At 42.2% G+C, this 15,566-nt stretch overlaps 1 protein-coding gene across 1 annotated transcript in view; it reads right to left on the bottom strand.

The window, feature by feature from the left end:
- Positions 1 to 15,566, bottom strand: part of col24a1 (collagen type XXIV alpha 1 chain) — an 84,694-nt gene that overhangs the window by 16,494 nt on the left and 52,634 nt on the right. Inside the window, exons 27-43 of the mRNA XM_076727297.1 lie at positions 15,021 to 15,074; positions 14,260 to 14,313; positions 11,743 to 11,796; positions 11,579 to 11,623; positions 10,409 to 10,453; positions 8,145 to 8,198; positions 7,495 to 7,548; positions 7,350 to 7,403; positions 7,003 to 7,056; positions 5,786 to 5,839; positions 5,384 to 5,491; positions 4,546 to 4,599; positions 4,114 to 4,221; positions 3,025 to 3,078; positions 2,082 to 2,135; positions 1,897 to 1,953; positions 831 to 884 (exon numbers count right to left, since the gene is read on the bottom strand). Coding sequence (XP_076583412.1) covers positions 831 to 884; positions 1,897 to 1,953; positions 2,082 to 2,135; positions 3,025 to 3,078; positions 4,114 to 4,221; positions 4,546 to 4,599; positions 5,384 to 5,491; positions 5,786 to 5,839; positions 7,003 to 7,056; positions 7,350 to 7,403; positions 7,495 to 7,548; positions 8,145 to 8,198; positions 10,409 to 10,453; positions 11,579 to 11,623; positions 11,743 to 11,796; positions 14,260 to 14,313; positions 15,021 to 15,074 — 1,011 coding nt within the window. The remainder of the gene's footprint in view (positions 1 to 830; positions 885 to 1,896; positions 1,954 to 2,081; positions 2,136 to 3,024; positions 3,079 to 4,113; positions 4,222 to 4,545; positions 4,600 to 5,383; positions 5,492 to 5,785; positions 5,840 to 7,002; positions 7,057 to 7,349; positions 7,404 to 7,494; positions 7,549 to 8,144; positions 8,199 to 10,408; positions 10,454 to 11,578; positions 11,624 to 11,742; positions 11,797 to 14,259; positions 14,314 to 15,020; positions 15,075 to 15,566) is intronic.

Genomic DNA, 15,566 nt, shown 5'->3' with positions numbered 1-15,566 from the left:
GATGACACTGTGAAAGCCTCTAAATGGCTCAAGAACATCCTAAAACTGGTTAAATTAAGGTAAACACACATTCTGTTTTGACCCTTTACACAGAGCCCCAACTTTATTGGAACAGGGGTTGTAAAACAGGTATCATAAACAGGATTTATAAATCTGCACTCAAATGACTGGCAAAGAAAACCGAGACTGACCTAATAGACCTAATGACTGCCAAAACTAAATTTTAGTTATGACTATGAACCCAGGTTGGAGCTGGAGATGGGTCACTGTGATCTCTAGTGATTCTTCACAGGACTGTCCTTACAACAGTTGTGCAACAGTTTGGGCCTAGTATGAGATACTGCACTTAATGACCCAAACACAATGCACTGAAAGCACCTCTACTGTCCTCCAGCATGCAAGCAGGATTCATGAAAGTCTCTATATGACGAGAATTTTAAGGAGGGTCCTGAGAGGGTCTGGGATGTTTTAAAAGTTTTTGAAAAACTGTGATTGGACACCCACTGCATCCTTGAGTTTTTGGTAATTTTACTGTTTTTACACATAACACATCGAAACAGTATAATGATATGATCAGCTCAGTCAAACAGACCACATATGTCAATCCACTCAAAATGATGTGCCTGAAAAACATGAAGTGACAAAAGAAACACATTTCCCAGCCTTATTGCTGGGAATCTGGTAATCCTCTCCGACATGTGTGGTCTGCTCTAACCTGAGCAGAGGAGCATTCAACTGAGCACCAAAACAGTATGAACAACAATCAAGCAGACAAGCACACTGAGCGCTGACTGTGTGATGTCTGATGTTGATTTAATGATTTTGTCTACCTGATATCCTTCATCCCCTGGTTCTCCACGCTCTCCTCGTTCTCCTGGGGGCCCCTGTGAAAACACAAATGCACACACATGAACACACACACACTGTATGTACATGCCGTCGTTTATACCCGAAAAGCTTCAATTGAGCTGGGCAGCTACATGAGGCTTATTCTTCAGATGTGACCTTTGAGTCTGGATCTTTACCGGAGTCAAATGGAAAGGCGTAATTTCACCTTGAACCTCACTTTCAGCCAATCTTGGTCGGGGCCACATCAAGACAGAGGCTGCCATTGTATTGCTCATTCTGTGCTCTGCAATACTGTGCCAACTTTATAATCTAGTGCTACTCATATGGGAGGTTGCTATCTACACTTCTGCAGACACGCAATAACCCTTTTTGCTCATGCTGTGTCAGCCTGTCTCCATGGTCACATCCAGTGCTGGGAAATGTGTCTCAAAGTGCATCGGAGTCATGGTACTGTATAACAGTGAGCTTTCCAAAGCTGCTAAGACTCTTTGATACATCCTGATCCTCTTTTGATATTAGTCTAAGAATGACTTTGTTTTCTTGTGCACAAAATCCTTTAGGTAATTCAGGGTGAACAATGGCTCTCATTGGCACTCTTGCTGTTGTCAAAGGCAAAAATGTTTTGTATAAATGTAATGAAGCCTGTTTCAGTTTTAACAATGAAACACTTGTGTTCATCACACTATATTGTTATTATGGGTCAATATAAAGAAGACGCACAAAGCCAAGCTTAAGCTTTAGCCTGACTTATAAAAACCCCTTGTCAAACATTTCTTTCTGTGCACGCTCTGTTTCGCCGGCAATGAACAGAACAGATCTGAGCCACACAGGTTGATAATCGGGGTCCACAGGCATGACAGGTTTAAGAGCAGAAATGCTGACACATTATTGTCAATCTGGAGGGACAAAACACTTGGTGTTAAAATCAGGAGATGATCAGGATTAACTTTTACTTCCAGAGTCAATCCGAATTTAAACGGCTTGGACTAAACAGAGCGAGCAGTGTTAGGGATCAGAAAGGAGAGTTTAAAGGAAAGCAAGACCTACTGGTTCACCTAAGGGCCCTGGTGGTCCTGGGGTCTTATTGTCTTCGCCTGGATAACCCTGGAATGTAACAAACACACACAATCACACAAACAGACACAAAATTTTACAACCAGACACACATTAAAGCTAAAACCCAAAATACTAACATGATTCCATTTCAAATGCCAGTTCAGGTATCATATTACCTTTTCACCTTTAGGCCCCGGTGGTCCAATGGGCCCAGGCTTGCCAGGGTGACCCTAAAAAAAAGAAAGCTGATTATTGTTCCTAAAAAAGCTGCCATACTTCTACTGGCTACGGCATGTTTCTTGGAGGAACATGAGTTCTGCTGTCAGCATATTAATCAGAACTGTTTTATATAAACACATTTCTTTGTAGAGAAGCTCTTCCATTCTGTCACTCAAGGATTTGGTTTTTGGCACAGACTTACAAATGCCTCAGCAACCTGAGTCAAGTGTGAATGAGTCTGAGAGCCTTCACACACACACACACACACACACACACACACACACACACACACACACACACACACACACACACAAAGAAATAAAAAAAAGGAATAAATGAACCGGAGGTACCCTGTTCGAGTTATGCAACCTAACCCACTGGTGTTGGCACTGACCAAGCTGTGGAGTTGCCTGGAAAAATAAGCTTGTAGATTTCACCATGTTCAGATGTTCAGCTGCACCCCTTGTCTTTGCACTGGTAGTTATTTGTGCAGTTTTCCCCCAAGTCTTATTCAGTGTTCACTGAATAATTAAAAGTAAGGAGTAATGTGAACTATAAGAACGGCACTGATGACGTCCTCAACCACACAAACTCAGGATGTCTCCAGCACATGCTGGGCTGGTGGTGGGCTAGTGGTGGGTACCCCTTACAGCACAAGGCTACCAAAAGTGAGCTAGCTAGATTGGAATTAAATTCAACAGCTATGTTGAGTTGAGATCAGTTTCTGAAGCGTGTATGTTGCTTGAAGCAGGATTACGTTGATGGATAAACCGAGAACAGCTACTTCTTACTCCCCATGTTGGTCATTTTAGGGGAATCCAGGTTTATGTTGCGTGGCGTACATAAGTATGTGCACATTAGAAATTGATTCTCATAAAACAGCAGACAGGAGAAACTCACCGTGTATCCTGCCAGTCCTGGCTGCCCTTCTATCCCCATGACTCCAGGCTGACCCTGGAAACAACGCAGAAAGAACACACAAAATACGAGTCAATCAGTCCCAGTGCTGTTTGTTCTGCTTCTCTACCCTGGTTCAGTTAAATATAGGCCTGGCCTCAAACCGACACACATGCCGACTCAATCCTGTGACCAGAGTTGTTTTAAGATGGGGATATAAATCTTTTCTCCACAGCTATCACAACATGGTCTAAGTGGTTCTGCTGAACGGGGAGCTGTCATTCTCTGTGAAGAAGAATGGATGCCTTCCTTTTGGATTTTCACTGACTTTTTTTTGCTCTCACTCTGAGGCCTGGAACAAAGAAAGGCATTTGATGCTTTGCTCTAGAGGGTTTGACACTCAAGAAAAAAAAAACAGCTATGGCTTTTTGTCATAGTATACAGTTGGAAGTCCAGGTGAAATGAATTTCACTTTTTGTGTGCTACAGCATACATATCTACTCTATCACTTGTTTCGTGTTCTCCTTTGACAAAAAATCAGAGAGAAAGGGGAGAAAATATTGACGATTGCTTGGTTTAATGTCAGTGTCCTATCAGAGGCAGTCAGACAGCAGCAGCCACAGACTCTGAACAATAACCACATTAGTCTTGGTCTGTCTTCTGTCAAACATTCATTGGGAAAAGTGCAGTGCTAACATCAGTTTGCATGCTAGATAGCTGATTAGCTGCTCAGCTGCAGCACATTAAACTGGTCTGCACTTGACACACAGGCTACAGTTTACTTTGTTTCTTGTTCACTACAGGTGTAACAGCGGCACTCTGGCAGCCTGCCAGCTGTCAATCAAACAGACACTGACACACCCCTCCAGCGGACTAGACAGAAAGGAGCATGTTTTCTGTTTGTTTGCAGACCATTTTCTCCCCTTTAATAATAAAAGACAATGCATACAAATATGTCACGACTACAAAAAGGGACGACTAAATGTGATTTCAACTGCACTTTAATGTGATCACTTATGACTCTGCAACAGATTGGTCCTGATTCTGAGACAGGACTAACTGGGAGAAAGGACAGGAAGAGTGGGAACTAACTGGTGTGCCTCGAGTTCCTCTGGCTCCTTTCAGGCCCGGCTCGCCTGGTTGGCCGATGTCTCCTCGTGTGCCAACCTCACCAGCAAGACCTGGAGGACCTCTCTCTCCCTGGAATGAGACAGAGAGTCACTGGGGGTGAAAAACAGCAAGCCTGACAAAAAAATCTGTTAAGTTGAAAGTCGGCTTTCAGCCCTTTTTGATAGCAGGGTACTTAAGAAAACAAATCAAAATATGTCTCAATGCTGGCTGCAGTTACTTGTTTTTGTCCTCAGAAGTTGAGTCAACAACTTCACATTTGACTCAAATGATAGTTCAGGCAGGTCAACCGAGATGACTCAGAAGTTCTCTGGAACCATTTGCAGGCCAAAGTGCCTTGGACTGTGTCCTCATAACATGCTGTATATGAAAAGTGTCGGTGAGTGAGGTCCTTACCTTCTTGCCATGTCGCCCTCTGTTACCTGGGGGCCCTAGTTTTCCTTCTGGTCCCTGTAACAGGTAATTCATTAAGTGATTACCACACACATAAAATATATATTTAACAACCAGAGGCACTGATAACTGCAGCTGTAAACAACATTCAATTACGTACTTCAGCTCTCTGACTTTAACTGACATCATATTTTGTCTCACTTTATTTTGCCTTCTTCATTATTCTTTCTCTATCTTTGTGTACTGGAAAACACTGCTTTTGCACAGAGCTTCGTGTGTCTCCTGAGGCTCCGTCATGGTGACCTCCCTGCCCTCTACACACAGAGCTGAATTGGAATCTGTATCTGAAAATAAACAAGCACTTAGAGGAGACTTTGATTGACATCAATCATACTTTACTAAACATCCACAGTCTATGACACAGTTCCTTTTACTGGCCTAGCAGCAAAAAGTCTTTGCTGAAGAGAAGGCTGACCCCTGCTGGGATACTGGGGCATTATTTGGTTAAAAGCACTTTTGTAATCTGCTCTGTTGAATTTTTGAAATTCTAAAGGTGTCATTTATTTTTGCTGTGTTATGCTATCTAAGAAAAGTCTGCTCATGATCCATCAATATCTTCCCGGCTCTACCCACAGAGAAACCAGAGGAACCAGTTCTGTCACAAACTGAATCTTCCTGACCTTTCATTCAGATCTAGTTTTCACGTCATCTGCGTGCATGTCTTTTCTGAGTCAATCAGTCAATGCAGGCATCAATTTCCGTTAAGTGCTCCCAATTTAAATGAAGGCTACTTAATTAAAACTGTTTTATTTGGCAGTTTGAAAATGTAAAATAAACTTACACGAAAGCCCTGTTTCCCAGGCTCTCCGGGTGGTCCTAGGGGCCCTGGGTCTCCTTCTACTCCTTTATCTCCTGGCTCTCCGACTGGCCCACGCTCACCAGGATCCCCCTGACAGTGTGATGGACATAGAGAAGGGGAAGCAGACAACCAGCAGAAATTACCAACAGAGAGAGGTCAACAGGTGAGACAGCATGTGGTATGCAGAACCTCTCAAAAGGCTTAAACAGAATAGTTTTAGTAGTTTTTTAACTGAAACAAGCAGAATCTTCTGAAAACTCCCTGTTATTGCTGTCATATGGAGAACCACGAGAAACAAATCCACAACTCAATTTGACTGCATGCTTGATCTTGTTAAAGGGGAGTGAGGCTAAGTTAACAAAAACACAGTCTTGCTATGTTTACCTTGGCTCCATCTTTCCCTTGAGGGCCGTCCTCACCAGGGGGACCAGGAGGACCCTGAAAACCACATCACAATTTACAACCAAACCTCTCCGCTGCTGTAAAAAGTGATTGATAGCAGTCTGTCTTTCTGTAGCTGTTTGTAAGCATCTCAAATTCAAATCTCAAAATATCTGCACAGCTAGATACCACCAAAGGTACATGAGAAAATATTTTGCCGAGATCATCAAAGTCAGAGTGAGGGATCATGTAAGAGTTCAGGTGTGTCAGAACGGGCTGAAAAGCAGTCTGTCACTGCTCTCTCTGGCTGAACGTTTCAAGGCTGTTTCACATCTGACCATGGCCAGCATCACTGATGGGTGTGGTTGGGTGTGGTTCCTGAGAAACACCTGTACATCATTGCATCAATGTGAGGAGGTTCATGAGCAGAGGTCAGCAAAAACAAGATTTGAAGTGTTTTGTTAAGTTACTCTTTTAAATTCTATGAAAGGACAAGAGATACACTGACTGGATTATTACAAGAAGAGGAAGAGCAAGAAGTTAAAATTCACTGATGAAAACCAGACGTGAGCTACGTAATGAAGAGATGAATTCTGAAGACAGTGGAGTGACTCAACTGTCTCGATCAGTGGCCAAATAACCACTTAGAAATGTTAATTTATTCTGCCTACATTTGGTTTAACATGTCAAGTTTGTGGCGAAATCTAAAACAAGTCATTTCCTTTGCTAAATGATACGACTGGATGGGTTTAAAAATCCCCAGTGTGATCACAGTCTCACTGACTAATAAACCAAAAATAACCCTGTCTTTAGACTATTTATATTGAGGAGACTTAAACTCCAACATAATGACAGTCAGACAAGATATGACAATTCCAATGTACAAAGGGGACAGCTTCTCAGAAATCACCGTATTTCTTTAATCCTCCTTCATCCTTTAAGATGATGTGAGTCAAAAATAGTACAGTGGATCTGATGTTTGAGCAACCTCACTAAAGAATGTTGAATCTAATTCTGTGGACAGGACAGAAAGATGAGACTCAGGAAGTCCAAGAGCTATTTATATAGTCCATCAGACAAAAATAATTCCATCGCTCTGCTTTCTTCGGCCGTGGGATTAGACGTCCTCCTCAAAATGAGGGGGAGCAAATAAACGGCCGGGTCAGATTTACCCAAACACAAGGAAGGAAGGGATTAGTGGGTTGTTTGGAGTCACTCACTCTAGTTCCCTCCTGTCCCTGCTCCCCTTCAGCTCCTGGAGACCCAACATCACCCTGCAGGGACACAAAACACAACAAAGGGCTGTCTGGAGGTCAAAACACACATACATGCTCACTCCTCCACTCACACCAATTACTGCAAAATGAAGCTGAGGCAGTGTTGCACTTGGCAGTCAGCTGTTCCACCCAGGGCTACAGCTACACCCCGCAGAAGACTGACTGAGTAAGTTCATGGCTTTTCACATTGCTGGAGGGTGGCAGGAACTAAAGATCCACATGACAAATGTGTTTTTAAGATGCAGGGGTGGGAGGGGTCATAGCAAAAAAGATGGTGGGGTGTTGCTGACCTTTAACCCTGGCTCTCCAATGACACCCGGTTCGCCCTCTGCACCAGGCCCACCCTACAAAGATGAAACAAAGGGCATTAGCCATGTTTATTTTGCACTATATACATAGGAAGTTCAACTATATATAATATTTAATGAATAGTACTTCAGGCCCTTGCTCTCCATCAGGTCCAGTCTCTCCAGGAGGTCCTTTGGGTCCCTGCAAGAATAACAACCATCATAAGATGCTTTCAGGACCCTAGCTTCATGATACAATAATCTCTTGGACTAACTAGGCACACGAGGGAATAGAACAAACGATAACCTACCTTCATAAAATAACTAGCTCATGACGGCGACACAAACACAAACAGTTCAATGTTTAAGTCTATAGTGGAGGGAAAGCTGAGAGCTGAGCGAGCCTGGTGTAAAACTGAAGACCAGCCAAAGGCAAGATGAAACCCATAACATAAACCGTGCCTCCAGCGTGACTGAAACCTTCCAGCCTAATAAATATTTGTATCTGATTGTTTGACATTCTCGATGTCTCTAAGGGGTTGGCACATTTCCATGAATATCAAGAACTTGAAGACGAATCCAAGAAGGGAGGCACAAAGTATGGAGCTTTAAGGTGTGAAGACCGCAAAGACAAACAACAAATAAAGAGAAATGTCAGTAAAGCCTTCATTTCCACCTCTGTTTCTTGTAATGAGCAGCAACAGAGCTTCTGAAGTGTTTTCACACATCATTTGGGCTTTATCTGCAGTTTCCTGAAAAAACTGCACCAATGCAACAATGAGAGGATAGAGTACTCACTGGTTCGCCGTGGGGTCCCCTCTCCCCGGTGCTGCCTGGAATACCTGCTTTGCCCTGGAAACACACACAGTCATGAGCTCAGTGCAGCTTCAGTCATTCATTTGCGTAATTACAGAGAATAAGCATGAGAAAACACGGCTTTGGACACGGTCCCCTTCTCATCCTTATCATCAGCAGCAGCATAACCATAAACATGATGACTGAGTCTGATGTGTCAGTGCCTGCAGACACGACACAGAAACTCTTTGGTGCAGTAGGAATGGACTGGCTTTGCTGCCATTTCACATCTCGCTGTTGTGGTCCAAACATTGTGCTGCCAAGTGTTGACAAGACTAATTTCAAACAGTGTTTCATTCATCATTGCTTCTGTGTGTAGAAGAAAGAGCTGGTTCTGACAAGCACTGAAACTTATGTGCAAAAGCCTGATGAGTTAGCAGTGGATTCAGTAGCATCAACCACTAACTGGACAATAAGTTGGTTCAGTAAACTCAAGTATAATAAATTACTCTGTGACAACAACCAGAAACACTGTCGACTCATAGAACACAAAAATGGTGAGGAATTTTTCAAGATAGATTTTGATGAGATTTTTATCAGACACCAGATGGCGCTACGAGTTCAGAGGTGGACAGTGGAAATCCTGCCCCCGTCAGCCGCCAGAGATGCAATATTAACGGCAGATACAGTAGGTTTATTAGAGCAGTGAGGCCGATATTCTTCAGTGAACATCAAGCAGTGAAAATGAGTAAATGCATAACTCACTAACAAGGTTTCTACCAGAGACACAAAGCCCAAGTTACAGTGACTGTAAGCATTAGCTTTCAGTTTGAAGGGCAGGTCAAAACACACAGTGACCTGAGTTTGAAAGTGATCGCAGCCTCATCAAACGCAAAAAGACCTCGGTTTGTGCCGAGGAAGACAAGTCGCAACTAGTCCCAAGTATGCGTTGTTATGTCCATAGGTGTGCATGAATCTGTGTGTGTGTGGGTGTGCAGACATATCTGCGAGCGTGAGCACAGGCCTGCACGTGCCTGTGTGTTTTTGTGTGTCTGTTAAGAATAATTACAAACAACCCTCGGATGTCAAACGTTATGCCAATGCGTGATTAGAGTAAGTGGAAAGCGGCTCGTCTATCGGTGGAAAACCAGACAAGCCAGACAACTCAGGCCAACAGCACTACATCATGCAGGTGACAGGGCTTTTCTCTGACTGGCAAACATCCTCTGTAAGTCCTGCCATGAGCGGATGAAACAAACTGCAGCGTAAGAAACATACAGCGGATGTAGTGACGATCAGACGGCCCACACGGACCTGCTTTTCCTTTCGCTTGTCAAAAGCAAATCAAAACTACATCGATCATTTTCCTGATGGTAAAAACAGAAAAACTAAAACAGTACTACAACAAAAAGACACTGTAGTCAGTGTTAGTTGTTTTCTCTGTGTGCACGCCCGAATGTGCATTAGCTGCAGAACGGTTTCTCCTCAGGGATTATTAAAAGAGGAGCCTGACCAATAAAACTGATCATCGACCAATTTTGGATTGATAAACTGAAACTGGCACACGTCAGTGGATAGGTAACAAGACACAGCAGCACAGAAATGCCAAAGTTATGTAGAAACAGTTTGGTCATTACATAATCTGTCCACCAGAGAGCACTGACAAGTTTATTTTCCAGCTACAGACATTATTTGGTTACAATTCTTTAATAAAAAGGTTAAAAAGGAGAGCTATCTGACGCAAAAATCCAGTATCAGTAGAAGTTCAGAATAAAATAAACAACTTTTACTCATTTATTACAATTAATAGTTCCTCTAAACTCAAAGCTTTGTGTTTGAAATCACTCTTACAGAAAAGAATTACTTCTTAAACACAGAAGCGGGAAATGCAACCAAGTTCTAATTATGTTGGTGTGATGTGTTCATTAAATGTGTAAGTCATTCCAAACTGATGTTAGTGCTGCATGCTGAAAAAAAACCTGGCACCCACACATGCACCGACTGCACATGTGTTTTGATTATGAGCCTGGAAACACCGGTCAGTGTCTTCTTTCAACTATGACAACTTCCTCTTGGGTGACTTTACTGGCACACACTCTTCAAATGATAATTATATATATTACAGGTGAAAAGAGGATGTGGACGTGTTTTACGAGTCTGTGTTGTCTGCTGTAGTCATAGTGATGCTTCTTGCTAAAGTGAAGAGGATAATTAAAGCTCTGACAGACATTCAGCAGAAAAATAACCACAAGGTAAACATTACTTACATGCTTCCCAGGAGGGCCTCTCTCTCCTGGACTGCCAGCCTTGCCCTTCAAAGCAAAAATCAGTATTTGAACAAGGAACCTGCAGATTCAATCAACTCGACTGATTTCCATTTATTTTGAGAAAAGTACTGGCAACATGTTCTTCTTCCACGTTTGATGAATGGCGATTCAATGTGCTGTGTTTTTAAAATATGATTTTATGCATCATTTCACATTTGCCTGCAGGCCAGCTAGAGCTGGCAGCAACATCAGTGCACCGGTGAATTTACTGGCATCCTTTTTAGACACTTTAAGTTTTTGAGAATCTGTCTCAGATAAGCGCAAAATGCAGCTAGTGCCACTATGGGCGTATATGGGTGTGTTGCTAATGTAGCTATTTGAATGATTCAGCTCAACAAAAACTAACAAAAAAATTAATGTCACTTGGCATTAATTTAGCCCCAAAATAAAAGTTTTGTCTAAAGTACAATGATAATAATGCTATAAAGTGAAGTATCACTTCTATATCAGTGATTATACACATACAGACAAATACCCTTGTCCATCACTTACACTTAACCTAAAAGAACAGCACCTAAGAAGGCATCACATACAGACACACAAGCATACACATGACATGGCCGCAACTAAAATGCCTGTGCTGAGACACTTGAACCCTTTTGGAACATCTTTCTCAAATCAAAGCATCAGAGGACAAACATGAAACATTTCACCAAGATCAGCTGAATACAGAGTTTACACTCATGCTGCTACTCTTCAGCAGGTTTTGCTCAAGCTGGCAGTAGCACTTAATAACTGCATTTGGGTATAACCTGATACTGAGGTGAGAAGACAAAGGAAAAGAAAAAGAAAAACCTGATTAAAGCTTTCAAACAGGCCCGAGGGTTATTCTAGATGAGGTGAACGAGAGTCTTCAAAAGAAATATCAGTGTTAACCTGGATGCTTGAGGAGGATGCCAGTGATTAATCTTGGCTTTGGATGAATGACTTTCCATAAAATTGGCTTTCTCGCTTCTTAAGGGCCTGAGGCCTTCTTCCAGAAATGTGTTAGACATTTACAGAAACATAACCAACATAACTTTGTAAAATGTTTTTAAAAATGAAAAACTTTCTTTTCCATTCAAGCTGAAAGACAAAGTATAAAGACATATTGATTTTGAGACTACTTACTATGAATCCTGCCTCTCCTTTTTGTCCAATGTCACCTCTTTCACCCTGCAAAGAAAAAATATGACTCATTTTGGAGAGGCAAGAAAAAAAATACTTTTAGAGAAGTATCCCATCTTCACAAGCACATGGTGATGTTTTCAACAGGGGTGGCTGTGCATGTTTACCTTGGTGCCCTCGGGACCTGGTTCTCCCAGTGGGCCATCTGGACCCTGTGGCCCCTGTGTGACAGTACAGGAATACATTTAGCATCCAAGCATCATAGACAAGCTGACATATGCACAGCTAACTCTGATTACGGGGCGGGGGGGGGGGGGGGGGGGTGTCCTCCCTGATGTTGCAGCCTACCACTCCCACAAACATTCCAGGGGGTTTCCAGGCATTGTAGCACCATCAGACAGGTAGGGTGGCAGATAAAGATCTGTAAATAGATCTAAAGACTCCTTTCTCTCTCTCCGTTGCTCACTCTTTCAGCACTTTTCCACTTTCAGCCTATCGTTTCCATCTCGTCTCCCCACTTTTATATCTCTGTCTTTCATGGCTCTCTGTCTGCTCCGATTTTGCCTCTAGTCGGCCTTTCATCCCTCTCAGGTCACTCTGCCCCCTTTAAGCTTCCAGGCAGACAAACTCAGCTTTATCTCGCTCTCTCTTTGTTCCTTCCTGTAGTTCATCTCTCTTTCCAGTCTTTACTCATTTGCATTGAGGAGATCATTTCTGCTACATGTTTGAGGTGATCAATGCTACTGTAACTTGTGTTTTTAAATGGAATCCTTTTAATTAGTTCAGTCTAAGAAGTCAAGAATTAATTGAAACAGTGGTAGATTAGAATATGAGGGAAGCAGCCGATAATTCAGAGGATGCACTACCTGTTTTCCCACAATGACATCTCCCTTTAGAACTAGTGGAGGTGTGAGCCAACTAGGGCAGGTGCACTCCAGATAACTCAGCTCCAGTATATGACTTGCTTCTTTTATAGCTCAGAGGGAAAAATCACAAGAGCGATAAGCAGTGTGACAGCTCTATTTGGCTTCCTTCATGTTGCATCATGAGATTAAGAGTTGAGAAAGGATGTATGTTTATTTCTGACACCTCTTCCAAAAACATCAGAGTGAGGGGGAGTTTGAAACTCTGGCTCAAATGATTAGCTTTTGCAATTTTCACTGGTCCTGGTACCTCGACGAGACAGGAAATGCAACCACAAACTGACACATGTATGGATTACAGTAAACAACACAAGCTGTGGCATGTTAAGCGCTGCCATGTGTTTTGCATGGAAGATTGTTAAAACAGGAGGAAAATAAGTTCACAGAGGATAAAAGGATGTGAAATATGGATGAGTGATGAAGTATGAGAAATAGTCTGGTAGTTAGTACTCAATGGGCTTGTTAGCATTTCTTACTCATTTTCTTGCATTAACTGACATGGACGCACATTAAAGATGAGCGCTTTAGCCATGGCACTGTTAGGCAGGCTGGCAGTGGAGTGAAGCAGATGCAAACCTTCAATTTAGGAGAGATTTAAAGTAAATTAAAGGCAAAACTAGGAGTTAAAATGTCTGGCAAGGAGGCCCCTCCAGGATGTGTGGCTCCATACGAGCAATCAAACCAAAGTGGTGAGTAACAGAGAAACTGGCAGACATTCTCAACCTCAGCGCTCTGTGCTATCACACGAGGACCCGATCACTGATGAGGAGAGACTGACACTCTCTAAAACACTGCCTGACATTTGACTATCGTGTATAATACCTGGCTAACATGCAGTCTGCAGAGTCCTCACTGGGAAATGTAGCCAGCCAGGGCAAAATATTATTTCAGAAAATAACGGTTCATCTAAATATTGATGAACTGTAAATGATTATTCATAGCTGTAGGTACATTTCTTTTTGGCCACATTTTTTGGTTACTGTTGAAGAACTACAATATATTTCTGGGTTGAATACAATACTGTCAGAGAGATTAACATTCCATTGCATGACTCAATGATTGTCAGTGGTGAAAATATTTGGATTGAGTATTTGTATGTGCACATGTGCAAGAGTTCAGAACAGTGGATTTGGCTACCAGTAAAAATGATGGGATTATTGTGATTTGCACACTCACCAATCATTTGAATAACAAGTATTTAATTATTCTTCATAAGGAAACACACACAAACTGTGATACAGATATCACCAGATATTTAAGAGGAACATGCTGAGATGAAACATGTTCTCCTTTTTCCTTTCTTTGTTCTGATTTGCAACTCTGAATCATCAACACAATGCACCTCAGTTGCTTCTACTGTGAGGCTGATATTGCGCAAAGCCTCAAAGAAGGGGGGGGGTGGGGTCCATAAATGTATCTCCCCCCCACACCTGAAGGTGTCATTCTCCTCTCAGCCACATGGTGTCTCACCAGTATTGCCACACCACACCATTACATACAGTCTCCCAACATGAGATTCATGGGGCTTTTGAAACAGCTGTAAATGCACCTATAAAGAAGCCCAGACCAAGTGGAAGGACAAACACATGTCTTTTGATCGCTTTAACCTCTGGTTTATGGGAATGGAGCTGTGATGTGAAACAGACAACCAAAGGTCTGATAAGTGAACTTTTCATGGTCACCAGTGAGTTGAAGTAGGCTCACATACAACATACAAGGGACTAGTATAACTAATATCCCAAAGGTAAAAACAGCTCTCACCCTCCTGCCTTTCGGCCCAGAGATGCCTGGACTTCCTCTCTGCCCCTGTGGACCCTGTGAGGGAAAAACAAGACAGACACAAGATGGAAGGCAGAGAGAAAAGATTGGAAAATTGGAGAGAAAAAAGATATAATTGAGGAAGATTTTCATAGTGTTTGCTTGGCACGATGCAGTTGGGCCAACTTGAAACACAGTGAGAATATTTCAAGGCCAAAATCTGTCAATGCATCTTTTAGCCCACATTAACACATTAGTCATGTAACCCTAACAAATGTGCAACAAAAGCTTCAGCAGAGCTACTGAACAGTCAGCCAGTGAAGACATAATGTTTACAAAGGTCTAGACTAAATTGTGGGAAGCAGGAAAACTGATATATCAAATCATTCTCTTAAATTTTATGTGTTTACAAATCCAAGAGTACGTTCCTCCAACTCAGAGTTCAAGTTAATCTTGCAATATGAGCATATATAATATCCAGCCAAGACAGTGAGGAGAAAGATGAGAGTGAATGCATCCAAGCTTCTCAGTCCATTAAATGCTAATGTGCGGATGACTCAATCCAAAATACAGAAGAAGCAAAAGAAAAAAACCTCAGCAAAGGAAATGAATGAAAAACCATCTGCATATATTGTTACACCTCGTGCACACCTTGCAGTACATCTTTTCAATAAATACAGTAAATATAGATTTACAAGTAGACATCCCAGAGCAAAAACGCACTATTTGGTACTATACAGTAGAGATGAGGGTATGACACTTACAGGTGCACCTTGCATGCCGATGTCCCCTGGACTTCCTGGCAATCCTGGATAGCCCTTACAAACAGTACAGAAAGGTGGACAAGGTATCATGTCACCGTTTAAGGGATTCTAACAATGACTTTTGTGGAGCAACAGCACTGCAGCAGTGCAGGACTGTGCAGTAAAAGGTGGTTACATCTGTGACTGGAAAGCATTAGGACTAATCTGTAGAATTGTGTTTCATATTAAGTTGTCTTAGAATGTGTTCCAGACCCTCGAGAAAAAAAACAAAAAACAAGAAGGCTGGATGCCGTGGTTCTCATCACAGCTCTTTCTGCAATAATCTACTGAGGAATAACACCACAGTAACAGTCAGTAAAGACAAAAGTTCCAAAGATTCGCCAGGAAACGCTAATCCGTGCAAATCGTCATTGAACAGAAACAGAACTGCATTAGATGATCGTTATAATCTGTGATGAAACGGCCCAAATTCTTCAGAGTGAAATGCCACTCCTCGTTAATGTGGCTACATTATCGCGCAAACAGATTCACACAAATCACCATAAT

This window comes from Chaetodon auriga, chromosome 3, assembly GCF_051107435.1.
Source record: "Chaetodon auriga isolate fChaAug3 chromosome 3, fChaAug3.hap1, whole genome shotgun sequence".
NCBI classification, from domain to species: domain Eukaryota; kingdom Metazoa; phylum Chordata; class Actinopteri; order Chaetodontiformes; family Chaetodontidae; genus Chaetodon; species Chaetodon auriga.
The sequence above is the reverse complement of the archived record's forward strand: the minus strand, read 5'-3'. Positions and strand labels throughout refer to the sequence as shown.